Source organism: Anser brachyrhynchus (genome assembly GCF_964034855.1).
Source record: "Anser brachyrhynchus genome assembly, chromosome: 4".
Taxonomy (NCBI): Eukaryota; Metazoa; Chordata; class Aves; order Anseriformes; family Anatidae; genus Anser; species Anser brachyrhynchus.
The window spans coordinates 52152013-52179312 of record NC_137698.1 but is presented as its reverse complement, the minus strand read 5'-3'; the positions used below and the strand labels follow the sequence as shown (position 1 = coordinate 52179312).

Sequence of the window (27300 nt, the reverse complement as noted above, 5' to 3'; positions counted from 1 at the left end):
TCCTGAGGAGCTGAGGTGTGGAAGGGTGGCCTGCCCTAGCCAAGCCTGCTCCTTGTGAAGGTCCACAGGGAGCCTGTCCGACACTGTTGATAACCAGAAAGCTGCTCCCTAGTGCCCCACTTTCTTAGCTCTTTAGTGGTTGAATTTCTTCTTGCCTGTCACTCTGGCCACAGAAACAATGGCTTCGGCTCTTCTGGCAGCCTTCTCCGTGGTGTGAGGCTGTGATGCACATTTCATACGCTCTTTTTCAAAATACATCAGCTTCACAAATCAGCTTTTAAGCATATGTTGAAACTTAAGTTAATACCCAGAAGGTTTTACTGCACAGAAATACCTACTGAATAAACTATGCATCCAAAAACGTTCTGGCAAATATGTGCAAATTGAAATAAAATTTTAATTTGATTGACAGTTCCCTATAGCACTTATTTTGTCTTACTCTGCCAGGAGGAAACTCTACCTTTATTTATTTATTGTTTCAGCAAATACATATTCTTACATGTTTAACAATACAGGATTTCAGATAATAAAGAGCCTGAAAATACAAAGTAAAGTGCTGCAGGTCAGGTCAATCCTGTTTTTCTGTTTTATTTCAAATTTGTTTTAAATAAAAGAATTTTTATTCTCAAGAAAGTGGCAGTTAGTGACTACAACTCATGTCACAGACTGAAGGATAAATAGAAGAAAAAATGTGAACAGATCTCTGTATTTATTCATTAAAACTCAGTATATTATAACAGAATTAACTCAGTAACATTTCTCTAATACAAAATCCTAAAAGGTGAAAAGTGCTTCTTAAGTGCCTAGGAAAATATGACACAGCCCTACAGGATGCTGCTGCCATACAGATTGCGAGTTATATTAAAGACCTGAATTGAAAGAATGCTGATTGCAAAGTCCAATGTACAAAATGCAGTAAATGCCAGCATAATTCTTGCTCTTTTACGTACTGATAGTTTTAATTAAATGCATACCCACTCGCTTCACCAGCACATTGTGCCATGTGCCATTCAAAGTGAATGAACAGCCATCCCATATGTACATTTATCCTTGTTGTTCCTTATATTCTATGCATTAATTACTTCATAACATTTAATCTGTGAAATCCGTTATATAACTCTCTCGTTGAGAAACTCATCAACATTATAAAAAAAAAATCAGAAATGAATGCACTTTGCAAAAGACACATTTTCCACACTTTTACAAAAGATCCAGTTCATAGTATCTCCATCTTGCTAGAGCCAAAAATGGAAATATAGAGGTATTATCAAGTACCTGTAATTTTTACATACGTATTTTTTAAGACTGGGAATCCAATTGCCATCCAATTGGCCAAGATATCTAAATGCTCTAAATACAGAATTATGTAGTCTCTCTGTGCACTCCCTTTCTTCACTCCCTGTCATCAAACTTATTCAGCATTAAATGGCTATGATCAAAATCTACTGAAAATACCTAGCCAAGTCTGAGATGACAACTAATATAACCAATTTTGCAAATGAAAAGAGACATAAATTAGGAAAAGAAAGAAAAAGAAAAAAAAAAAGAAAATGCCTTTTAAACCAGTTGAAAACTTACCTGACTTGTGAAACAATAGATTTTACTATCTCTAGTAGTGATTAAGAACAGAAGAAAGAAAATCATTGTAAATGAAATACAAACACCCTATTTAGTCCCTGTATTCTTCCCCTAACAGTAGCTACAAAAGACGCTGTAGGGAGAGTTTGACCTCTTTCTGTCATCTCTTCCCTTGCACTCTGCCAGCATCCACAACTGTTTTATTAGTCAAAAATTTTTAAGCACAGATATTAAAGAAATGGTAGTCCATGCTCAGCAGCCATGTGATTACATGGAGCAGAACAGCCTTCAATACTATATATTCGTTATTATTGTGGAAAAGAACCACCAGATATCCTGCCATCCTTTTGTCTCATATTGATACATAAAAATGATCAAATTTCCTTCCCTCCGTGCTCCAGTCTTTACCTGTGATATCCCAAAAAAAGCACCATTATAAAACTGCCCACTAACATCTCAAGAAATCAGCTGACGTGGACCCAGTGAAGTCGTAATATTTTCCAACCTTCAGTACTTGCATCTGCCTTGTAGATATACCTATTTTTTATATATTCTCCTGTATTTAATTAATTTTATGTTAATCAATAGATATTTAAATGTTTATAGACAAATGTATTATCATGATTCATGCCTATATTTACTTCAAATAATTAATACAATTGTTACCAAACTTTTCCTTCCTTCCTCGCACAAATGGACATGAAGAAATTATTTTCAAATGGTCAGCAAAACCTTCCCAATTCATGCACAGATAGAATGCATTTGCTGTACAATGGTATTGTGTAAAGAGGAAGGTGTTATGTTCCATCCCCATTCTTGTTTCTTCTTTTTCTTTCCTAAACCTGACGCATATGTGTTGCTTGTAGGGAATTAGTGACATTACTTCAACAAATCATTTTTCATAAGCAATAGTCAGGTCCTACAAGATTAGAAATGAATGTATTCAGCCCCGTTCAAGATTGACCCTAAGTCTTACAGGCAACCTCTAGGTTTTTATTCTGCTTTTGATGCTCCAGGTTTATCTGCAGATGGATCTAGTTCTTCCAAGTCTGCAAATTCTTGCTCTATAACTGGCTTCAATATTTTCTCGATTTGTGTAAGTCTTTTCTTCAGTTTCTGTTGTGCAGCATCGTACTCAGCCAACAACCTGGCAAACTTTGTTTGTAATCTGTCCATTGATCCTTCTATGTAAGCAACCTTCTCTTCCAGATCTTTAGGATCGCTTCCTAAATTTGCAAGTTCAATGTCCAGCAAACCATCTTTCATTAGGATTTGCTTGCCCTTTTCTTCTAGCATTGCCTTTGCATCTGGATACTCTGTTAAAGCCTCCATGAGATCATCTTTTGACAAACAGAACAAGTCTGAGTATCCAATACTTCTAATATTGGCTGTTCTTCGATTGCCAGCTTTGCTACCTTTGATATTAAGAATGCTGATTTCTCCAAAATAGCTGCCGTCACTTAGGACCACAAATTGTGTAACTCCATCATCAGCAACTACTGCAAGTTTGCCTTCTTTGATAATGTACATTTCTCGTCCGATATCTCCTTTTCTGCAAATATAATCCCCAGGACTGTATACTTGTGGCTGGAGTTTCAAAACTAGTTCAACCAGCAGACCAGCTTCACAGTCTGCAAAAATCCGAACCTTTTTTAGTGTTTCAAGGTGAACGTTGATTGCAATCTCTGCTCTTAGTTTGTCTGGCAGGTACTTCAAGACTTCCCTTTCATCCACAGCCTTTTTGTTTGTCCACAGATAGTCAAACCACTTTATAACCCTTTTTTCCATGTCTTTACTTACGTTCCGAAAGTGCATATACTGCTTGATAGCATCAATCTTTGCTTGAAACTCTGCCCTGGCAGCATTCATGTTGGAGATCATAGAACCGACGTTACCAACAATGGTAGCAAAAATCAATACTCCAACCAAGAAGTCAACAACCACGAAGAAATACTCAGAATCCCTTACAGGAGGGGGCGTTTCACCAATAGTAGTCAGGGTCAGTGTTGACCAGTAGAGACTATAGACGTACTTTCTAACCAGACGGGCAAATTCAGGATGGGAAGTGTTGGGGTAGACCCACGTGTCAGCCCCAAATCCAATAGCCTTTGAGATCGAGTAGTACACACAGGCATTCCAGTGAATAATAATCACGATGTACATGACAAGGTTAGAGATCCTGAAGATATTTGGGTAGTTTGTCCTTGTTTCTGTTCTCTGGAAGAATTCAAACATCCGAGCTACTCTGAGTAGTCGATTTATTCTTAGTTCTGGGTAATTCAGTCCTACCTTAAAGTATAAGAGGTCAGTTGGTATGATTGACAGAAAATCTAATTTGAATTGTAAGGAACTCTTATATTTCTCTCTAAGCTTTTGTTCTTCTTTCACCAGAAGACCTTGCTCCAGGTAACCTAAAATCAAATTGTCAGTATTAAAAAATGTTTTAATTTCAACCATATGGTGTTTAATGTCAATCCAAATCTACTTTGAACAATATATTTGGTGCAAGTTCCAGATAGTACATAGGTTTTCATATTTTTTCAAGCAATTTCATACATCCAAGTATTCAACTTAGTGCCATGTGGTTCAACTCTAGCTAAACTATACAGCTTTAAAAATTATACATTTTTTTAAAATTATACATTTCTAACTCTCTTTTCCCTCCACTGTTCCACTATCTGATGAACAACTAGCAATAAAATAAAATAAAATAAAATAAAATAAAATATGCTACAGAAAGGGTGATTAATGAAGGGAAAGAGTTTGAGCATGGGACTTTCAATACCATATTGAAGGCATCTAGCTCTAGATGTAGGATAAGATTTTAAAAGAAAGTTGCAGCTGAAGTTACTTGGATGTCTTACTTGTTCAATGGTCTTGAAAATCAAGCAAACATCTGAGGCTTCTTAGATACAGAATCCAGATTTAGGTACTAATTTTTCTGAACTCCTGATCCTGACCTGGGCTCATTGTGTGTTTATTTTGTCTTGTTCATGCAGTTCCAGGCAGAACAGCTTGTATATAGCTTACCACATGCCTAGCTTACCTTGCAATCTTTATGTAATCCTCGAATAATACACTCAGGATTTTCTCTTGTTTTTACAGGTCACTGTAGTCTTTCTGTGACTATAAACTCAGAGATTTATTTTGATTTTTTTTTTCAAAATTGTACATAATTGAGAGTATCCAGCTAATAAGTATTATTCTTCTGAATTTTTTAAACCACCTGATAAAAATATATGAATAGGAATAATTAGTCAATAAGTATACTTACCTGTTCTTGTCCGTACAAACATGTCAGCAATATAGATGATGTCAGAAATATAATCAACAATAAACCATACCACTAAGTAGTCATTCTGAAGCTCATCAAAACAGGCTCTGAATAGGAAAGGAAAAAGTAAGGTACCATGAAAAGAAAATGAAATACTTGCATGAAATCATTGGTGAATGAAGTAAATTTTCTATCAGGTATATTACATTTTGTCAGAAGTTTTATTAAAAGAGAACCTCACCTAGCAATAATCATCGTCCAGTTGTACATGACGGGCATTGTGATGCAAAACAACCAGTTGTAATACATATTTCCTGCTGGATCAATAATGAAAATATCTTTCTTTTTCCTAAGTGATAGGCAAGAAGAAAGAGATTTAAGTAGAGTCTTAAAATACACATAACAAATTTTGAGGAACAAAGCATTCCAGAAATTATTATTGTAAAAAAAAAAAAAAGCTTCCTTACTTGAATGCAAGCTGATTGTTGGATGTGACACATTACATTGAGTTGCAAAGTGTAGAATCTAGATTTTGCTAAGAAAACTCAACTTAGCAGTCCCACTTTACTTTATAGGGGCACATGTGGTCTCAACCTTCTTTAATTAATTAGTATCCTACCAAACTAACTGTCTTGTCTGATAACTGATTTGATTGTCTTTCAAAAAATAAAATGGTTATGCAAATATGAATGCTTTAATAAGTGACACAAACCATGCCTTCCTCTATGTGTAATGTCTGTCTGAGCAAGACCTAGCATGGTTTATCAGCATAGTTTACATACAGAAACCAAAGAACATGAAATCAAACAACACAAGTTACTACTTCACTATTTTAAGTTTCTCTTCATTGGACAGATAATTATGAATCTTCTAAGCATAACACAAAAGGTAAAGCAAGAGCTTTTAGATCACAGAAGAGTTTATTTGCTTGTAGGTGCCCTTATGTGCAGAAGAGCTTCTGTTAGTGGCTCATTTTTTGCTGCAGACTACTATCCAAAATATATTGGATAATCAGAATCCACAGGAGATTTTTCTTGATTTATTTTTTTAGATCAATTCCATGCATGCATACATGTTCTTATTCTATTTTCTACGTATAAAGATAAATCAGAACAACTCTACTCCAGGGAGAACAGCAGTCAGTAACTGATTCACTAGAGAATAAGCATCTTGTCTACATGATGTCCATGACTGGATTCAGTTTTACATCAAAAGTAATTTTATTACACTAAAGTATCAGGACATAAATGAAAAATACTTACTCTTCATTCTTTTCCTTCTTCTTGGACTTATCTTTATTTTTGTTTTTTTCCTTCTTTTCCTTGTTCTTCTGTGTTTCTCCATCCTTTTTATTTTCTGACTTGCTATGAAATAGATTTACATTTTCAGTTGTTACAGGCTAAGTTACAGCATATTTGGAAAAAAATTAAATGCCTTAGAAGTAGTATTAGTAGTAGTAGTTGTTGTCTTACCTCTTCTTTTCTTTTTTCTTTTTCTTCTCTCTATGGAAAAGGAAAATACAGTAGGCTCATGGGATGCAGTTATATTTTCCACATTTATTTATTAGAATCATCTGAGTTCAGTAAGGATAACACATTATACTTTGGTGTTTGGCTTGAAAAACTGTTTTGCTTATTCACACAGAACTACTTTTCATTTCAATTAATAGATATACTAGCAATAGCTTTGGTGTTGGGAATGATCATCGTATGTGATGTATGTAAGTACAAATGTACGTGCAATCTCCTTTGGGGTTACTTGCATGACATAACCACTTATAAGGAAATGATTTGATGCAGATCGTTCCTTTACATTGCTGCTTAAGCAACCAGCATTGCAGTACTCTAATTTTATGAAATTGCAAAAGTACTTACTCATCTTTATTACTATTGTTGTTAATGTTGTAGTGTGCAAATGCACCAGGTAGATGTCGCTGCCTAGGGAACAGCAAAACAACACAGTTACATGATACCTGCTGAAATACAAAAAAAAATATTTCTTCTAAATTGTCACAGACTGTTTCTCTCCCTTTTAATCAGGGGCTAAGTTATCTACATAAATGGAAAGGATTAAAATACCTTAAATATTTACAATAAACAATATATCACAATCTTATAAAATTAATTTATTAATAGAGGGTGAAGAAAATTAGATGAAGGCAAGTTATCTGTGCTTCCCATGCAAATTATTAAAGAAAAGAAAAAAATACATAGATGCATAATGATAAAATAGAATAGAATAAAACAAATCCGACATACCTGTTTTCACCTTTGTCCATCAGTCCAGGGTCCTCACTGGTGTCTTGTACTACCACACTGGGAATAATGGTATGGGAGTGATGGGTCTCAATCACTCCTACCTTCATGGTCAAATCTGTCTAAGCTTGGGTAAGAGAGGAAAACTAATTTCAGAAACAATCACGACATTTCAAAACTAGCAGAACACATCTTTTTCCCACTGAAGTCCTTTACTTCCTTGCTTCCCCCAAAACCAACAACAGTATCCCCATGACATTCCCACCAGACAAGAAAGGGCACTGTGGGTGGTGCAGTGCGCTGAGTGACCAGGTAACTGCTGATGAAGAGAACACTCAACACGTCTTCCTCTTAGAGAACGCATTAATTTAGGTCTTTCTCCTGATCACATTCACTGGAAAAAAAATATTAGGAAATTGTGTTCAAAGCCTCTGTCACTGTTTCATTTGAACTAAAGGCTCAAAAGTTGCTTCATGGGGGTGGACAAATAGATTCATGCACAGGTGACATCCTGAAAACCAGGCATGAGGAACGTTGGTTGGATGTCCAAAGAAATTTCAGTACGTCTGAGGGAGTTATGCTTTGATGAGAGAGAGCAGCAGTAACCACCGTAACCAGGAAGTTAGAGGCTCCTTTCATATAGACAAGATAGGATACAAACACCTTAAATAGAAATGCTAGGGCCTGTTCATGTCTTTGTTCATCTCAATATTAAAAAAATAAATTAAAAAAAATAAATTGAAGATGTCGTAGTGCACATAACTAAGACAGTACATTCTTCAGTGCACAGACTTTTCAGCATTGGAGTAATTAACTTCTGCTCTGCCTTTCCACCACTATTCTTACTATTTTGTCAGTTATATCTCAATATCGATGAGACTGCCAACTGTTTGGGCATCAGTTGTGGGATACAAGTGATCTGTTTTTGACAGGGCCTTTTAGCTAGGATTTAAAAATAGATGCTATCCACAATATCCTTGTCTATACGAAATTAGAGTATAGATTATCTGTTCCACTGGTGTATGAAGTCAAGTGCCATAGCATGAACCAGTCTTAAAGAAAGTACTTCTATCTGTAGTCAAGCACAATGCAAAGGAGAAGTAGGATGATGCAGCTGCAACATTACTGACAGATTTACCTGCCTTTCTTTATTAGTCAATGAAACTAAAAAATATTCCTATAAAAGAAATAGGAGAGGAAACCCATGCTTCCAGCAGTCATAAGACATGAATGGTACCTGGTACAAACAACAGTACAGCAACATTCATTATTCTACAAAACAGAAAGACGCACATTGAAGGTTAAGTTGTGTTCTTTCAAGAATAGTCCTAAATGTCATCCAGCATTGTTGTTCAGTCTTTAAATGCTTAATAGCAAGAATCACGTCTAAGATGTCACGTAAAAAAAGACATAGCAAATGTTAGGTTAGATTCACCATTGCACTAAAAGCTGTAATAGGGTTTTTCTCCAAGGATAAATTGTATTTGAATGTGTGGAGACCGAAAGTACACCGCGTTGAATTAAGCAGCTTTATATCTGCTTACAGGTGCTCTGAAAGCTCTGCTAAAGCTGGCACACGAAGTCCCACCCTGATTTGACCTATATCCTCCACAGGGCCACAGCGGAGACCACAGAGCTCACAAATAACAGTGTAAAATAAAGCTATGCCCAACCACTTCCAGTCACTCAGCACCAAACAAATACAAAAATACTCATCTCAAGACAAATCATGCCTCCATCAGCCAACTCTAAATCAGTCCACATTAGCACTCCTAGTACCAGCTTTTCTACATAGAAACTTGTTTTTCATGTTTATCTTCGTAAAAGAGGGAAAAAAAAGAAAAAAAAAAAGAAAAGAAAAAAAAGGACTTTATGTTATCTAGACATACTGATTTGTCTACAAGTTAGAGGTTAAAGACAAAAAGAAGTGTGGTAAAATAGGACATGTAGAAAAATCCACCCCCATCCAGAGTACTTAGCCTGGAGTTTGGGCAGAAATCTCTATCCTGTACATTCCCCTGTTCTTCAGATAAATAGTAATTTCTGAGCATTTTTGCAAATAAAAAGATTCCTCTGACTCCATTAGTATCTAATTGAAACAAAAGCACCGTGGGGTGCTTTATATTCTGCCAAAGCACAGGACTTGCTGGGAAAGTGGAGCTGCCATTTGGGGCAGGACAGATTTCTTCTTATCAAGGCACTGGAAGCACTAAGAGGGCATTAAGTATGCTGCCCCAGGTTGTCTCTCTTGTCATTCAGTCAGGATACATAGCACAAAAATATCTTCAAATTCCATTAGCAACAAAGCATGTTGCTTGGTGTTTTGAGATTCTTGAGTCTAAGACACAGGAATGATGATGCAGCATGTGGCCAATGCAAATTGTACGGACACAATAATTACTTGGGTCCTGGGGACCGCAGTCACCGCGTTACAGCATTTGTGTGACAAAACCCTGGCACTATGAACAGCAGAAATTTTCCTGTTAAACTCACTGGGCCCAGAATTTCCCTTAAAGCATTTCTGATCTGATTGCATTATGAGATTTTTCAAACAAATTATGTCAGACTATTTTCACTAAGTTGTATCACCACCATGTTTCCTCTTCTGTTGAAACACATTTTTTCTTAAACTGATATGTTGTCACAACTGGTCACACCAATTTTATGCTAGTAGTCTAATGCTCAATGTCACATTATGGTATTTAGGTATTAAGTTTGAAAGGTAATACAAATAAATGCACGCTTTGCAAGTATTTTAGATTTTTATTGAATTGTGTTTACTGTATCATCACCAATAGTTTTCTTTTCCTATATTGAATTTTGAAATGTGACTACTACAGCAAACAACTAAGTTTTCAAACCTCGTCACCTAAAAATTGACTATATTAATTACCGTGCATCAAAATCTTCAGGGCTGCAAGAAAATGAAGTCAATATTATCCTTCTACAGGACTGTAGTGAATGGAAGATTAGCTTCCATCTCTTCTGCTTTTTTATTTTGCCAATTTCTTACTTTTTTATTGGCCCACTATATTCACTTCTCTACTGATTATTTTCAGAGGAAAAAAAAAAAATGTTTGCAGTAAGGATAACCCAGAACAGAATTTACCATAATGGAAGATCTACTTTCTTCATTACAAAATACAGCAAAAAATCATCAGTAACTTTGAAATATGCTGTCTATTTTAGCAAAATATCTCTTTTCTAACATGCAAAAAGAGTCCTTAGTAGTTCTGCAGTAAGAGGTTTCATCAGTGCGCATGCTTACCTTGCTAATGTAGTCTGCTGCTTCTGATAGCAATTCCAGTCCTTTAAATGAGCCACGTTTCCTTACTACATAAGTGGAGCCACCGTGGAAACCTAAATATCATCAGCATTTCATACATAAATCCCTTATTGATCAATTTCTCAAACAGCCAGTCCCATGTGCAGTTCTCTGAATTATTCCCAGGGAAGGACATGGATATTAGAGGAGGATTTCCTTGACCTAGTGATGGATTTTGAGATTTAGAGAGAGATGAAAGTGACAGTGGCAGTCACTATTATCCCTCACCTGAGCAGAAGCTTACTAGCCATTTCAACACGCACAAGAGCTCTGTCTTGAAACTAAAAAAAAATACTGTAAATGACTATATATTTAGTATCCCCTGATGTCCCATTTTCTTAATATTGCAGATACTTTATTACTGTAATAACAAGACTTCACTGGAATAGAGAAAGTACCATAAATATAAATTTCCTGTTTATTTTTATGAATTTTCCATACAATAAGATAATAAATATAATAATTATTAGTAATAATAAACAATAAAAGAATATATAAAAATGAAAAAAGAATAATTAAAAATCATTTTTAACTATTGAAAGTTCTTCATTAATCTAATAAAACTTTTATATTCCTATTGAATTCTTAAAAACATAAAAAAAAACCACCACTAATTGTGCATATATACTTAGTGGAAAATGCCATGATGAGATCAAAAATGTCCTTGCAGTCCTCCTGTATTAGAAAGGTGCAGGAGTTCAGCTGCAGTGGCTACACAACCATGAAAGCCCACAGTATACTAGGAGCATCCTAGTGTACTTTGAAAGAGAAGATGTTGAGGTACTTGCATACCTCAGCTTTCTTGTTTCACTGCTGATTTCCATAGGAATGAGTAAAATTAAACTGGGAGGAGATGGAAAGCCCTACTCAGCACAAAATCCATGGGAGAAAATCTTTTATGCTGCAAAAGGAGTGAATGTTCAAATTTGAAGTGGGATCTTTATCTCAAGTTGCAACTGAGACATAGAGAGTACATTTTATTGTATACATACTTGAAACATAAAGTTTTAAAGGTTGTTTTTTTTTTTAAGTTTTAAATAAAACACTACTAAACAACAAGGAAATACATAACATTATACCCGCTAGAACCCAGATATGGAAATCTACACTAAGGTATCCAATTTAGCAAATGGAATAAGGTGCAAATAATCTTATGAGTCCTAGCCACCGTTTCACAGTTGTCTTTGAAGGGCTGAAATCCAATTCCTATCCTAAATCATAGACACTAAAGGAATCTCTGGAGGTCTGGTATGAATCAGGATCAGTTCTGCGTGTCATTCTCACAGGCTTCTGCCTGGTGTGCAGTCTGAAAGATCTCTGCATTTGACGCTGAGCAGCTGTTTTGTGAATATGTGGTGGCACCGAGTACCTGGGACATATGCCTTGACTGTGCATCTCACAAGCATCAAATTAATTGTGCCCTCTCTGTAGAAAAGATCAACACAACGCTCAACACAACGGTCTCAAGTCTGCCCTCCTTTAAAAGTCATCTAGACATTTGTCATTGACTTCAGTGATAGCTAGATGAGTTTAGCATCAATAGTTCTTCACAGAGATATTTTTCCTATCATTCCATGTTTCGGCGAGTGCCCTTGACTGATGGGAGGATGACCACGCTATTGGATTATCGTTTTAGTAGGCCAACTTTAATCTATTTTTGTATCTTGCTTTGTCAGTGTATCTCTAATTCTTCTCAATCCTATTAAAGCTATCTCTAGTTTCAAACGCCCATAACAAAAATACTCGATACATCATACATATGTATTTACTTATAAATAAGTAGGTTTTAATGAACAGCATTGCCTTTCAGCTTACTGTGTTGTAGCTATGTGAACAGATGGGTGGTTGCATTGTGACCACAGTTTTGGCAGGCTTAATTTCTGCAAATACCATTCTGTCTTTTCTAGTGCTGATGCTATTTCAGCACACTTAATGTATGCAATGTCGGGAGTGCTGTAGATGAGAAAGCTCCGAGGCTTCTGGCTTATTTAATGCTGCTTTGCACAGACCTGTGGTATGGGGAATTCAGTGTCATGAAGCACAGCCAGCCCCAACGAGGCTTAGTGACTGAAAAACCACCAGTGCAATCAATTTCTCCACCAGTAGGTGGTACTGTATTTTTACTTTAGCGTTAAATGGTTGCTGGATGGAGGACGAAGAAGTAAGAAGTACTTTAAGACGTGTCAGTGTGTTAGATGCATATGTAGAGATGAGGTTGGAACCTGAAAGCACTGGACAAACTTCCAGCTTTCTGTGAACGTGAGGGCTGAGAGGTACGCATTAGAGCACCACACAGCATGCTAAAAGCCTATGTCAAAGCTTTTCACCAGTATCCTCCAGATCCAGATCCTAGTTTTTGCATGACTGCTCTGAGGATGGATTAGGGCTTCTGAAATATCCAAGGGCACGGCAAGCGCTGAGGCTGGCCATGCCCAGCAGAGCTATTGGTGTGCCCTGAGCAGAATCTGTGATGAGGGTCTCCTTGTGCCACCCCGGCTGGGGTAGCATAAAATGTCTCTGCTCCAAACCTGGAACCTGCAAGGAAGACAGAGGCTGTCCCTCTGGAAAAACAAACAATCAAGCAAACAACCTAGAACTTCATTCAACAATATCATCGGAGAATAGGCGATGGTGACCTACAGGAGTGCCAGTAGCTCTGAACAGGCAGTCAAGATTTCTGTTTAGCAGAATTTTATTTCAAGCTAAAATAACACTGGAAATCTGGGCTGATTACATGGAATAATGATGCTACAACATGGACAATGGTGATTCCGTTGAGATTAATTCTCTTTATTTCAAATGAAATCATCAGTATATGATATTGTCACTGATAAAAGTGGTAGGAAATGCACGGTAGCTAAAATAGGTTTCATATATATATAGCCTCAATTGTCCTTCATTCATTGTAGTATAATAGATCAGAAGACAATATCTGTGTATTTTTCAGACAACTTGTATAGGAGTGATCATTACACAGCAACTACAGCATTTTAATCGTATCAAACTGCCATCTAGAGACAGCGTTTCTTGTACCAGTTGAAGTTAGGTCCTTTATCTGTTGTTCCTATGGGTCCATACTTAATCACCAGTATTTGGGGCAGGCGGGGTTCCCATGGTCATTCCTCCACGGCCACATGCCAGGACAGGTAACACGGCTCTCTGCAGCTGCCGTATGTAGTGGAGCTCATGTTTGGACCCTGATGGGCGGCAGCAACTGCACACAGAGGACAGAAATGCAGAACAAGGAAGCTGAACAATAATGACAGGACTTTAAAATGCCATAGGCAGCTTTCCTAATAAATACATACACAAATAAAAAGGAAAAAGGAAAAAAAAAAAAAAAAAGCACATAGAACTTGCTTCACAACTGCACCTTTACTAGCTACACAAACTTTGTTTAGTTAAACCATTCAGGGTGAGCACAGCAATAAGGTTTTATTATTAAGGCACAAAAATGAGGTTTCCAATGTCAATTTTATTTATAAATGTGAAATTATAAGATTGGTTTAGGGGGTTCAATTTTTATTGAAAACCAACAATTAAGATGAGTGCTTGCTTAACAGCCAGTTTCATTGCATTGTTCACTCATTGCATAAGTTACAGAATTTTAGTACAACTTTACTTTTGCATTTTACATAAATTTCATGGAAAACAGCATAAAACCCCAGCAAGGTATAGCAGGTTTTCATAATATTACCCTTACAGTTCTTTTGGAAAAATGCAACCTGACATAGAATTTGACTGCTTTGACTGTTAATACATACCTATCTATTATTTTATACACCAAAAGGACTGATCTTTGCTTAGCAATAGCTGGCAGAGCTCCGCTGACAAAAGAGGAGTGGCACTGATTTATTTGAATTAGTTGAAGAGGCAGGCATTGCTCTAAATCAGTCACATGTGCCATTTCAAAGGCTAAACTAGCATCTTTTTCCTCTTCACGTCACATGTTAAGATTGTATATCAAGACTTTATTTTCTCACCCAGTTGACCTTTACATGTCATCCAAAGCAAAGATTAGTCCTTTTGGTGTATGAAATAATAGATACTCAACTACTTTCAAAGAGCTTTGAGACAATGCCAGGAAGAAAGAAAGTACATAAAATGAATTTATCAACAATGATATATTTGTCTCAAAGTTCTTTGAAAGTAGTTGAGTATGCAAAATACTATAAATCATCAATGAAAAATACACACATGAACCAACTCGCTTCTGTAATTACATCATAGATTGCAAGTCCATTGTCTTTGATTGTTAGCTAATTTTTTTACTTTTTTTTCTCAGAAAAAGTTTCAGTGTCTTCACTATTTATTGCAGATTTAAAAACATGAAGCATGAGCTATATAAAGAAGTATATATATATACTTCATATATTTCAAAGTATATATATATTTGTCAAGTAACAAGTGTATCTCAAATATTTTACTCCTTAATTAAAAATACTTTGATGTCCATCATCTGCTGAAATAGTTGGCCAATAGAGAAGCAAATCTGCAGAAGTGTTAACCGCATATTTTCTCAGCATTCATGTTCTGGGTACCACAAGGAACACCCCAGCCAGCAGGTGAGCAAGAGCTGCACCAGGGGAAGGGGTGGTCTGTGGCAGCTCGCCCACCTGCTGCCACACCAGGCCCGTGCAGATGCCACCACCACCCCTCTTCCCTGCAGATCTGCCAGCGGAGTTGCTTGCAAGATCAACACTTAGCATGTTTCAGTCAAATTGCAGGAAGCTGGGGGAAATGGTATATTTTGACAGAAACAGAGGTGTGAACCCATGGAGTTGACACATCCGAGAGGGCACAGAGCAAAAATAGGAGCTGGGGGCAGAGTAGTGACCATTCACACACGTGGTTTTATCCTCCGGGCGTGCTTATGGTGTATGAGAAGATACAAGCCTGCTCTCAATTTTTCAGATTATGCTTTAAGATTTCAATATGACTGTTTCAACGAATATCTAAAATTATTGTTCCTTTGCAGTAGTAATATGTGGTTTAGAAACCTTAAAGCTGAGAAGTCGAAATCTCTTGATAGGGCAGCCCACACGCGGTTCAGGCCACCTTCCACAGAGGTTCCTATAGTAGTAGTGACATCGTAAAGCGGATAGGTAATGAAATGCACCTGAAGAAATGCAATGCTCCTTTTCTTCTAACGTATGCAGGGCCATTTATATTTAAAAAAAAATACAGAAATCAAAAATCGGACTAAGATCTCTCAGCCTAACCCCAGGACCGCACAGCCAAGGCAGGGAAATCTGAGTTGCTTTGCTGACACTGCAGCCGTGTTTCACCAGCCTGCTCCGGAGCCCATAAACTTCGCAGTATCAACAACCGCCGTCGTCGGCGTTGTGCTCCGAAGCCAGGCCGAGGGCAGCATGTCCCCGCACTGCTCTGGATACGTGTGCCTAATTCACAGCTGTTTGGCTCCACTTTGGGGATCTCTCTGCCTCCTGAAGGTCCTCAGACCACCCCAGGTAAGTTTGCTGGGCAACCCCTAGAAGAACTTCAGCCAGAAATCGCCTAAAAGCGTTTCACTGAAGAAAAAAAAAAAAAAAACAAGGGCTTCGACTTCTGCCTCGAAACTATTGATTGGGTAATAAAGATAATTGCTCCCCGGGACACCCCGAAGCCTGTCGGACCGGCGGGAGTTACCTCAGGGGAGGCGTCCCCGGGCTCTGCCCCACTTCTGCGCACCGGGTGCGAGGGGACCCGAGGGGGGGCTGAGGGGACTCGAGAGGGCACGGCCAGCCCCGGGCCGCTCCGCGGGGCCGCGCCTCGGGGTGAACGGGGAGGAACGGCACACACAGAACAACACGGAGCACGCCCAGCCGCTGGGCCGGGCCGGGCCGGGCCGGGCCGGGCGGAGCCGCCAGAGGGGCAGCGGGTGGGAGCGCTGCGATGACGGCTGCCTGCGTAAGGGCTTCGCCCCGCCGTGACGTCACGCAGGTGCTCGGTGAGGGGTGTGACGTTGTGGGGGGGGGGGGGGGGGCTCGTCCCCCTGCTGCGGGCAGCCTGAGCCGCCTGAAATAGCGGTGCGGGGCGCGGGAGGCGCTCCCTGGGGGTTCCCCCCGTGTGTTGCTGTGAGCGGGGTGTCCCTGGGGCTGGCTGGGGAGCTGCGGTTTGGGTGGGGGGCGGCACACGGGTGGCCGGTGGTGCTCTCGGGTTCGGCTTCCCGGGGGGAAAATCCCTTGGGAGGGCAACGCGCTAGCTCCCCGCGGGGTGCTGACAGCCCCGGAGGGGCTCTGGGGACGGGTCCGTGGGGAGGGGAAACTGGCTTAGCTGATGACTTCCCTCCGTCGTCATTAGGCCTTTTACAATGGGTTGTAAAGTAGTAGTAATGCCCCGGCAGTCCCCTCCTCCTCAGAGCCATGGGGTGTCAGTAGTCTTTATACGCAAGTGGAGCAAACGGCACGTTTTTCAAAAGTAGAAAATGGTCAGTGAGATAAACAGAGGTCACCGCTGCTCAGAGGGGCTCTTCTCAAGTGGTAGGTGGGACGTAGTAAAGATCCAGTGCCTCTTTGTAAGGGTGAGAGCAAAGGTTGTGTTTCAGGTCGGAGAGGAACATCCAGTGACAGTCACTTACTGGCTTATGGATGGCATGATTAAATTTTCATTATTGGGTGTCATAAAGTCTGCTGGGGAATGGAAAACTTGCATTGAAAAATCAGTAATGTTGTATGGGAGGGACTAAGCCTGCTGTTCTTCTACAGCTGAACCCCAGTTCTCCGTTCACCAAAAGAGTGAGGGGAGTGGTTATTTTCTTCACTGTAAAAACCCCGGTACAAACCTGCCTTTACAATCTCAGGTAGCTGAAAGACCATACTTAGATGAGTTTTTGTCTTGGTGCTTTCCTTTAATTAAAGGCAGGAGCTGTTGCTGCTTCACACACGAAGCCTGTAGTAGTAAACCAGTAGTGTTACAACCTTTGCCGGGCCTGTTTAGCATCATTGTAAGAAGTTAAGCAATGCACTAAATGCTTTGTTCATTCTCTCTCTATTTTTTTATGCCAGTTGGTTTACTTCATAGCTTTTCCTTTGATCAAGCTACCTCTAAGAAACATAACTAAATCCATGTTACTTTGCTAAAATGCTGTCGTATTTGTGAGAGCTCTCTTTTCTTGGGAGGATTTCTTGGAAAATCCATAGAGAGTGTATGAGGGCAGCTAGCCGTATATCCAGATTTTCTTGGATGTGCAGTTTTTTTTGCCAGGTGGCAGCTGAGAATTTAAAAACCTTCCTGGGATTTCTGGGCACCCAGCAGAAGAGGTGGCTCTGAGCACATTGCAGGATGCTTAGGAAATCTTCGGTGACCTGGTTGTGTGCAGTGGACATGTGACATATCCAGGTCACGTTGGGTTTGCTCCGCGGGCAATGCAGACAACACATCTGTGAACATCTGCCTGGAAAATCCTGTCTGGCAAAATAGCAACCCTATTCCATCGTTAGGTGTTTGTTTTCTGATATTGAAGAAATTCAAACTGGAGGTAAAACTTTTGTTTCTATTGCTTAAATAGACCAGCTCACCCAGTCTGATAAAAGTTACGTGGTTTAAAATCATATGCTGCTACCATCCATTGTTCTGTGCCTTATATCAGATTTGCTTCATTCTTTTGTTATGTATGTCTGCCTCTTTTAAAGCATATTCAGTTCACTCTGTGACAAAACAAATTGAATACTTTTGGTCTTGAGGCTTCAAAATCCCACAGAAAATGGGGAAAAATCCATAAAAGGAGTGTTGAGAGCAGCAGTCATGGATGTACCCATCTTGTGGGATTGTCTTTATGAAATCTGGCTTAGCAATACAAAACAACTGTTAGACAGAAACTTTCTTGGCAAACAAGGAAATGGGATTGCAGAGCCTGAAAATCAAATGGTAGCTTACTGCGGTGTGTTTGTGGCACACTGTGGTGCTGGACAACCGAGAGCAGGCATTCTTCCTTCCTTCGTTGTTTCTGGTGGTATCTCCCAGGGTTAGTGTCAGCGTTGTCAGCTGCAAATGAAAAGATGCTGGCAAACTTCATGCCATTTTTAATATTTCTGATACTTTAAATATTCCTTCCTAAACAGTATTAGATGAGTTACCCATGGTTGCTTATTATTGATTGTGCAACGAAGGACTTCTGACACAACATTAATATTTCTATAGCTTAGGTCTGAACAGACACAGCAGTGTATCCTTTTCTACTAACTCTCCAAATGTTTTTTCAATTGGGGAAAAAAAAAGGTGTATTACTGATGGTGCCACCCAGCAGCATGAATCCTTCATGTGTCATTTAATTACAAGGGAGGCACAGAAAGCAAAATTGTTGCCTCCAATGCTTTATATGAATCACAATGGACTAAGCTTTTGTACTTCTGTATCAGCAGTTCTAGAATTTAACACATCTTAGCAATAAGACCTTTTTTTTCCTAAAAGGAAAGCTATTTCAGCCTTATTGTATGATCCTCGCTGTTTGTGTGCTTCAGTAGTGAAAAGCTTAAACTTCTGCCTAAACTGCTGTATGCCCTCTTGCAGCATTGCTGTCTGTCCAGCGCTTCCCCATGCAAAATAACTCCTCTTTCTGTTCTTAGAAATGCAGTACCTCGTCTTCGTCTAAAAACAATAAACGTGCCTAGGCTAATTACAACAGCATCATTCCCACAGGCTCACGTTGGAGTGATGCTGGTCAGGCTTGGCCGACTGAGCTTGCAAAGCTTCAGGCTCAGCCCAGGAGCTGTCTGCTTGGTGGCTGTACCTTGCAGGCTGCGGTCCTCCTCCAACTGCGGGTCAGTAAGGTTAGGTGAGAAGTTCTCCGAGCTGCAGCGAGGCCTCCACCGAAACATTTCACAAGTGGTTAAAGAAGATCTGGTTCACGCAATAGTTGACAAACATTTTTAGTACAACATACTAGTGGCCATATGCCACAAAGGTTTGCTTGCTCTGTAGATTTTTTTTCCTTCTCTTGTTTATTTGTCGTTCACAAATCTTAATTACAAACCTAAAAGCAAAAGCCTGAAATAACAGGAGGCTTATTCTGGTAGACAAAGTCTGAAATCATGGATTTAGCTATAGGTTTGTATTTTGGGGATGCGGTCTCTGTGCAACACAGAACACTTAATTTGTGAGGTTTCAGGTTAGCTTTTAAATATTTCAAGTTGATTTTTCCCTTTCAGATAATACTTAATTGCTGCATTCTTTGGTATTGCCGTAATTGCTTAACAGAGGCAATGTAGTGCAAAAATACATACAAAATAAGGTACGCACTGTGACTTGCAGGGTTGAGTGGTGACAGGGGCACCTGTCGGAACTGGGAACAGAACTGTGAGCATTGTGCAGATTTTGTGTTGGTGCTTCAGGAGTTATCTGCGGGGTCAGAAAAGAGGAGTACTTAGGGAAGATGCAGAAAGGAGCGAGGTGGGGGCTCTCTTGGAGCTGTGCCCGGCCGGTAAATCACTTGTTCTGCTTTCTTTCCCCCTCCCAGGTGCTGTTGTGCTCTCTGCCCTTGCCGTGACTCCTGCCCAGCATGGGGCCAGACCACCAAAGGGCCGAATCCTGCCCTTCTCCCCTCGCCTGTATGGATGGGATTTCCAACAACACAAGCCTGAGCCTTTCCACGCCTGCTGGACTCAAGTACCGGCTCTACCTCGGCCTGGCTTTGGCAGTAGGTTCCAGCATCTTCATTGGCTCCAGTTTCATCCTGAAGAAGAAGGGCCTCTTGAAACTGGCTGCCAAAGGAGTCCCCAGAGCTGGTAAGCAGCACTCCTGTTGGACTTGGTTTAATAGTTCACACCTAATTCTTGCACTGACAATTTTAGGAACCCTATCCTTGCAAGAGAGGGGGGTTAGTTGATATGCTGCGTGTGAATTACATCAACCCAGCTAGTTGTCTAAGGAAAGCAGGAATAAGCCAAGTTTCACTTAATTTCTAATCTGTTTAGAGGGAACAAACCAGTAAAGTCGACTTTATGACTTAGGATGCCTTTTTGTCCTTTCCAAAAGGGAAAAGCACAAAAGCCTCTCTTACAGCTCCGCAAAGCTGAGGTTCAATTCACAGCCTGCGCAATTAAAACTGCCAGTGTTTAACACTGCTGAACTTCAGCAGTGGTCACACATCCCCTCTTGGCTGCTGACAGAAATCCAGCATTATTTCTCTGCCTGCGTCTGCAGGGACTGAGTAGTCAGAAATCTTTGGGCTTTGGGGCTGACAGTGGCTATTAAAGCCAGTAATCTGGTAATAATCTCCTCCCTGCCAGCAGTTAGATACCAAATGAAGTTCTCCCTTTGTCTTGTCCTTCATAAAGCCTTCCTCTATTTTTTTTCCTTCATATTTCTTCCTTCTTTGAGCTGGAAAGGCTTGAGATGGTCACTAGATTTAGTTCCTTTTTAAAAACAAAAAGTGCAATGAGCTTTAGAAAAAGTTCTCAACACAAAAGGTTCTGCAGGTAGCTAATCTTCCGTTGATGGCAGCAGATGCAGAGTTTAAAAAAAACTATGGAGAGCTTCTAAGAACCCTCAGACTAATCTGATAGTTCTGTTTGTATGGTATTTAAATGTACAGCATTCACAGTTTTTCTTTTGTTGCATTTATTGCAAAATCTACTATTCCAGAGAACTTGAGTATTTGAAAAAATTGTTACTGAATATACAATTTACTTGTATTTTGTGCAAGAAAAATATCATGCATGCAGTGACATTTTTAATTTCTCTGAATTTAAATTATAAGCGGAGTCAAAAATGCGGTTGTGTATGAATATTTTGGATCTGACCTGGGAAGGCACCTCAAAGTGTTTCTTAAGCTCATCGCTATTCTTCACAGACATTTTATGTTTTCTTGGAACTTTTCCCCCATGTGTATTCAGTCAAATATTTCTCACAAGTACAAGTCGTGAAGAAGTAGAGTGATTGATTAAAAAATATCGGTCAACATCGAGCAAAATATTCTTCACATCACATCCAGATAGCTTGCTGTTTCAGTACTTTATAAGACTTGATCCAAACATGTGGGTGCAGGGTTGTTGTTGTTGTTGTAATAAGCTGATTTCTTTCTTCTAAGATAAGATTTTTTTTTTCCCTGCTTCCAGGACAGGGTGGACATTCTTATTTGAAGGAAGGGCTTTGGTGGGCTGGGCTACTATCAAGTAAGTCACCTCTTCTTTCAACTGCAAATAAATGCTACATAAAGCTGATTGTAAAGACACTTCTTTTAACTGAGGAGAGTGAAAAATTAGGGAATTAATTTCTTAAAAAGAATCTTCTTTATGACAGAAGCCATTCTAAAATCCCATCTCAAATAGTTCTGCTCTTTGGGGCTCTTTGCAGAATTAAAGCCTTTTTTTCTGTAACTGGTCAAAAGCAAGGGGTTTGAACCTATCCAGCTTCGTGGCGTTGTCACTGCTCCTTCCAGGAAGGTGCAGTCAGCGCAGAATTGTTCTGTAAACGCCTGCCTTTGGCTTTGTCATGCTTTTTGGATGGTCATACTGGAGCATACAGTGCTTAGAGGACACATATGTAACTTTCTTCAGTCCTCATTTCCATTATGTCCAGAAGAGGTTATACAGATAATTTTGAAATCAGAATTTGCATATTTTGTGTGGAAAAAAGATTTTGTTTTATATTAGCTGTCAGATCTATCATAAAAAGTACTTACTGTAGCATTATTTTTGTTCCTTCTCCCCCATCTGATCCAAATGTTCTTTCTTCTACAGTGGGATTAGGAGAAGCTGCAAACTTTGCTGCCTATGCCTTTGCTCCTGCAACCTTAGTTACCCCTTTGGGTGCACTGAGTGTTCTCATAAGGTTAGTACAAATTGGAAGCAAACCAATCGTTGACCATCTGATTAAAAAAAAAAATCTTTGGCTAAAAGCAGAGAACTTTAATAAGAAAACTGAAGGGCAAATACAGACACCCCCCCCCCCCCCAAAAGTACTTTTTGTTCCTTAATGGAAAGATCCCTTGCTTACTTAGAACTGAATTTCCTGCATAGAGGGAATCAAGTGTTGCTTCAAAGACTAATACATGCTTTCCCAACAACCTTCCACATATTCTAGAAGGTATTTCTTAACAGCATATACCTCGCATACTGTTGATGCACAGTGGCTGTAATTTATGTCTTCCTAGAGAAATCAAGCTTTCATAAAAAGTCATATCCTGTTCTTCACATATGACAAAACTTTAAAAGAAAATACAGCATTCCTTAAAATATTTTCAAAAACAACTTTTGTTACAGGAGAAAAACTTCATATTAAGATACACTTAGTTTACATTTTGAGTTTCCTTTTAGTGTTGTTTTGTCTTGCTGAAGGCCTTCTGGAAAGAAAGCCAAGAAAACTTTAGCTTTTTTAATATCCACTGTTAAAATTCATGTTTGTTTTTTTTAAGTATGAATGCCCTTCAAACGCTCATTATTTCCAATGTATGAAGAAATAAATAATTTCCCAGTACTGAAGCAAATACATGAATACGACTATCACAGAAGCAGAAAATGCATGGATTAAACTTTCAACAAACCTTCTGGGAAACAGCTTATTAGCAAAATTGAATTACAGTATTTTAAATCTAAAGCTCTTATTTTTAAGCTGGTGGAGCTGAACCTTCTATTTCTGTTTTGCCAAACAGTGCTATATTGTCATCCCATTTTTTAAATGAGAGGCTGAATATTCATGGCAAGCTGGGCTGTGTACTGAGCATTTTGGGGTCCACGGTCATGGTTATTCACGCCCCTGAGGAGGAGGAGGTCACCTCACTGGATGAGATGGAAATAAAGCTGCAAGATCCAGGTCTGTAGGCTTAACCTGCCATGTTTCATGGCAGGCATTTACATGGCAAACTGTGTGTTGGTGAGTGAGTGAATTAGGATCTGTGATGGGAAGGTCCTGGCTACAGAGCTGTACTGGGCTGACTGTACTAGGAGCCCAGAATCCCTCAATATCAGTATGTGCGCTGAGGGCTTCTGCACACACCATAACATATTTCCCAAGGATGCAGGTTTAAGAGCAATACATCTTACACAGCTTCTTGCAAACTATTTGGCTAAGAAATGATGTACTGCTTCTTCCTGCCTTCCAGCCCTTTGAGGAGTTCAAAGGCTCTAACTGAAGTTATCTACACTTTAAATAGATCACAGCTTTTGGTTAGTTTCACCTTCAACCAGTTCCTAAGTTATTCCATTTGAATTGCTGTCCAATTCTAAGTCTTAATTACTGCTTGCTTTAAGCAGACACATGTTCATATTAATTCAAATGATGGTAGCCCTAGGGTATGTTTCAAGGAGAATGTGTTTGAGAAATGGAAGAATTTCACATGGAGAAGTGTAGCATAGGACAAAAATAAGCTAAATTCAAGATAGCTCATACATTCAAAAATTCAGCTAGGGTGATCTCTTGGAACCTTTTGTTAAATATTTTTTTATTATAACCATGTGTGCATGCACCATTTCCTCAAAGACTCTACTTACTGTTTTAAGGAGATGAGAGACAGTCTTTAAGCTGATGGGGGGCGGGGAGGGGAACACTTTCTTTGTCTGGAGATTGGAGAGAGTGTCACAGAGTATTTTTTTTTTTTATGATTTTCTGGTGAATCCATTTAAATAGTCTAGTAAACATAGTTGGCATAAACATTTTAAATACAAAGCATGTATTTTAGATTTATTTCAATGAAATTCTTCAGTGGATGCAATTGCAATGAACTTGTGCTACAGTTCTTAAAGTGTTAGAGAAATTGAATAACTTTTAGCATGTACTTGAATACAGCCTGATATTTCATCTTTCTTCTGTCCTACAGTGTTTGTTGCCTTTGCTGTTCTCCTGACAGCTGTTGCCCTCACACTGATTTTTATTGTGGCTCCAAGGAGAGGTCAGACAAATATACTGATCTATGTTTTAATTTGCTCATTCATTGGTGCCTTCTCTGTCTCATCTGTCAAAGGCCTGGGCATTGCCATTAAGGAAATGCTGGAACGGAAGCCGGTTTATCGACGTCCCTTGGTTTATGTTTTGGTGGGAATCCTTGTGCTCTCAGTCAGCACTCAGATCAACTATCTCAACAAAGCATTGGACGTGTTTAATACGTCTCTAGTGACACCTGTTTATTACGTGTGTTTCACCACGACGGTGGTGGTGTGCTCCATCATCCTGTTCAAGGAGTGGAGCAGTATGGACCTGGATAATATCATCGGGACCCTTAGTGGATTCTGCACTATAATCATCGGCATTTTTCTACTACATGCTTTCAAAAGTACTGATATCACCTGGAGTCAGTTGATGTCCACCATTGCAAAAGAACCATCAGTGCCACGCCACGAATATGAAACCTCTCATACTTTACTGGAGAGCTTGGAAGACCCAGCTGTGGTTTTTGAGGAAGACAACATTTTATTTAGTCAATGAAATCTTAAGTGATAGTTCCTCGTTCCAGTATCACAGATTGCAGACTCAGCCCACCTGTGTCTACCAGAACATTCATCTTTGCTGCAATCCTCTGGAAAAATGTCTGTAAAGGGAGTTAAATGTGGGGACACGATTCTCTGTGTGTGCCAGCTGTTGGTAGTGACGAATGAAAATGTTCAATAATTAACATGACGGTCAGAAACACGGTGGTTATTAGGTGTCAAGCAATGAATACGTTTGTCCATTTTTATGTGGTATCTGCTGTTGGAGAATTTTAGCGAGAAAGAATGATCTTCGTGTTTACAAAATGCAACCTTCCCATCTTGATTAAAGATAATACCCTTGCTAAAGTAACAAGCGCTCTTATTATGTTAGTAGCAGCTTTTGACCACCTACCAATGAATCTTGAATAGACAAAAAAAAGAAAAAAGGAAATGTGGTTCTTGGTAACCAGCCTCCCTCAGAGGCCATGTATAAAAAGCAAAGTTTTAGCTTTTCTACCTTAAGACTCCTGAATAGATTCCTAATCGTGAATGTGCATGTACTTCTTATTTCAAAACTATGACCAAGATGCATTTTAAGAAAAATCAAGCTCATGACAGCCATTAAAACAGTTGCTGTTGGCTTAAAAAATTACATAAGATGAAAGAATAAATTATTCAAAGGCAGCAAACCAGAACGGACAGTTAAGAGTTTCCACACTGTTTTATACTATTTTGAGGATTAAGACGGGTATTAACATATTTCCATTTTTTTCCTAATACATAATTTTGCTAATTTCCTATTCATCAGAACCCAGTTAAGCTTTTTAAAAGATTGTCTCATTTTCCAGAAAGGTTTGGTTTCCAGAAAGGTTGGTTTATTAAAGATGTTGTTTAAGAGTAAAATAGTCATGTTATTCTATGTTCAGTTATAAAGGCAAAATCTGTTTTCCAATCAGTGTGGTGTTTCTAAAAATACTAGATAAAGGGAGGTCTGTAAAGAATGCATGAGAAACATCAAAACATTGAAGTGTTGTCTTTTTATTCTTCTCTAAAGATGAGTATTCATCTCTACTGTATGTTTTAGCTATTAATCTTCCGTAGGCCTTAAAGCAGTACAGATACTGATCTTCATCTTCCTCAGTTGTGGTCACTGATCTTTATCATCTCATTAAAAGCAGTTTGTACAGCCCACGTTTTACTCATTACAGTCCCCTTTCTTGGCACTTTGTGAGCAAGAATGCAGCTTCAGCAAGCAGATGTGTGGGACACAAGGAACTCAATGGAAATGTAGTATTTCCATGTCTTGGGTTTTTCAGAACCCTTGCCAGGGGATGCTAGCAGTTGAGCAAGAAAGCTGGATTCATTGAAAATGAATTTTAATCAGCTGAGATTTATATGCCAAGCAGAACCTCTTCATAAGGCAGGCTGTCTATTCTTTAACATTCAAAGAGTGGAGTAAAAGTTGACACTGTGTGTGGAAAATGGATTGTTCTGCAGACAGAAAGCAACCATTTTGTTCTTACAGGTAAATAGTGAGCTGCTTATATTTCACGTTTGTGTTGTGTAAAGTTCAGTCTTGATGTGAAAGTCATGTACTTCCCTTTTGAAAGATGTTCATGAAACATCTGACTTGTTAAAGACTTTTCCTTTATTTTAACGAGGATTTAGAAGCTATCAAAACCTGAAAAGTAGCACCAGGGATATTAGCTTGAAGTTATTTCTAAACTGCAAGCACCTTTTTTTTCACTTGTATAGGTTTGTAGTTGGCATATGTACAGGAATAAGTAGAAATTGTATCAATCATCTGCACCTTATTTCCAAATCCTTGTTTAGAAGAAGCAAAAACTGTGTATTTCCTTACGGGACCTGCATGTTTACTTTTATGTATAAATAACATCATAACATCTAGAAAAATGTTATTTTTTTACCATGTCAGAAAACTCAAGTTAATGCTTATTGTCACAGTGTACAAGAGCTCTATAATGTTACAGAGTAAAGTATTGATTATCTTTTGTATAAAGACATTTGCCATGAGGTATTATTTTTGAAAATAATCATAGTAAATTTGAGAGGTTTAATTTTTTAATGAAATGACACTAATAATTTTCTTGTACTAAATTGCTTGTCAATTATATACTGAATGATCTGTATTTTGTAAATATGGGAAAAAATAATGAGCACGTTCATATTTCTGATCAGCAATTAAATGCTATCTGGTAGATCCAAAGCAAATAGTCTTGGTTTTAATAGCTGGTCCTACGCACACCTGTGGGTTCTGGATGAAGGAGGTCTGGCTGATAACCTTGCAGTTCATGTGGATCTGGCCTGGTCATGACCTTCTTTTAGTAGCTTTGACTTTTTTTTTCATAGGAAAGAAAATTTTGTACTCCCCTAGAAAAGTCAATTGTGAAACTACCAGATACGCAACGTTAGCTAAAAAGCCTGCAATGTTCTGATGGAGCTGGAGGGAAGAGTATGGGGAGACTAAGAGGTTTTGGCTTCTCTTACAGAATGACCCACTTT

General features: G+C 38.9%; 2 protein-coding genes across 3 annotated transcripts; one reads left to right on the top strand and one right to left on the bottom strand.

Moving 5' to 3' along the window:
* Positions 1–627: 627 nt before the first annotated feature.
* CNGA1 (cyclic nucleotide gated channel subunit alpha 1) lies at positions 628–7314 on the bottom strand. The gene is made up of 7 exons (XM_080590030.1): positions 7098–7314; positions 6727–6785; positions 6325–6354; positions 6115–6216; positions 5094–5201; positions 4853–4959; positions 628–3989 (listed from the first exon to the last, which is right to left on the bottom strand). The coding sequence occupies exons 1-7, from the start codon at positions 7215–7217 to the stop codon at positions 2572–2574; spliced, it is 1944 nt and encodes a 647-aa protein (XP_080446156.1). The 5' UTR covers positions 7218–7314; the 3' UTR covers positions 628–2571.
* Positions 7315–15741: 8427 nt separating this feature from the next.
* Positions 15742–27004, top strand: NIPAL1 (NIPA like domain containing 1). 2 transcript variants are annotated; one of them, XM_080588940.1, is made up of 6 exons: positions 15742–16375; positions 19890–20157; positions 21490–21546; positions 22114–22204; positions 23025–23185; positions 24189–27004. In XM_080588940.1, exons 2-6 carry the CDS (start codon positions 19932–19934, stop codon positions 24791–24793), a joined length of 1140 nt encoding a protein of 379 aa, XP_080445066.1. In that variant the 5' UTR covers positions 15742–16375; positions 19890–19931; the 3' UTR covers positions 24794–27004. The 2 variants fall into 2 exon arrangements, with proteins under 2 accessions (XP_080445066.1, XP_080445065.1); XM_080588939.1 differs by lacking the exon at positions 15742–16375 and adding an exon at positions 16519–16911.
* The last annotated feature ends 296 nt before the right edge of the window (positions 27005–27300 follow it).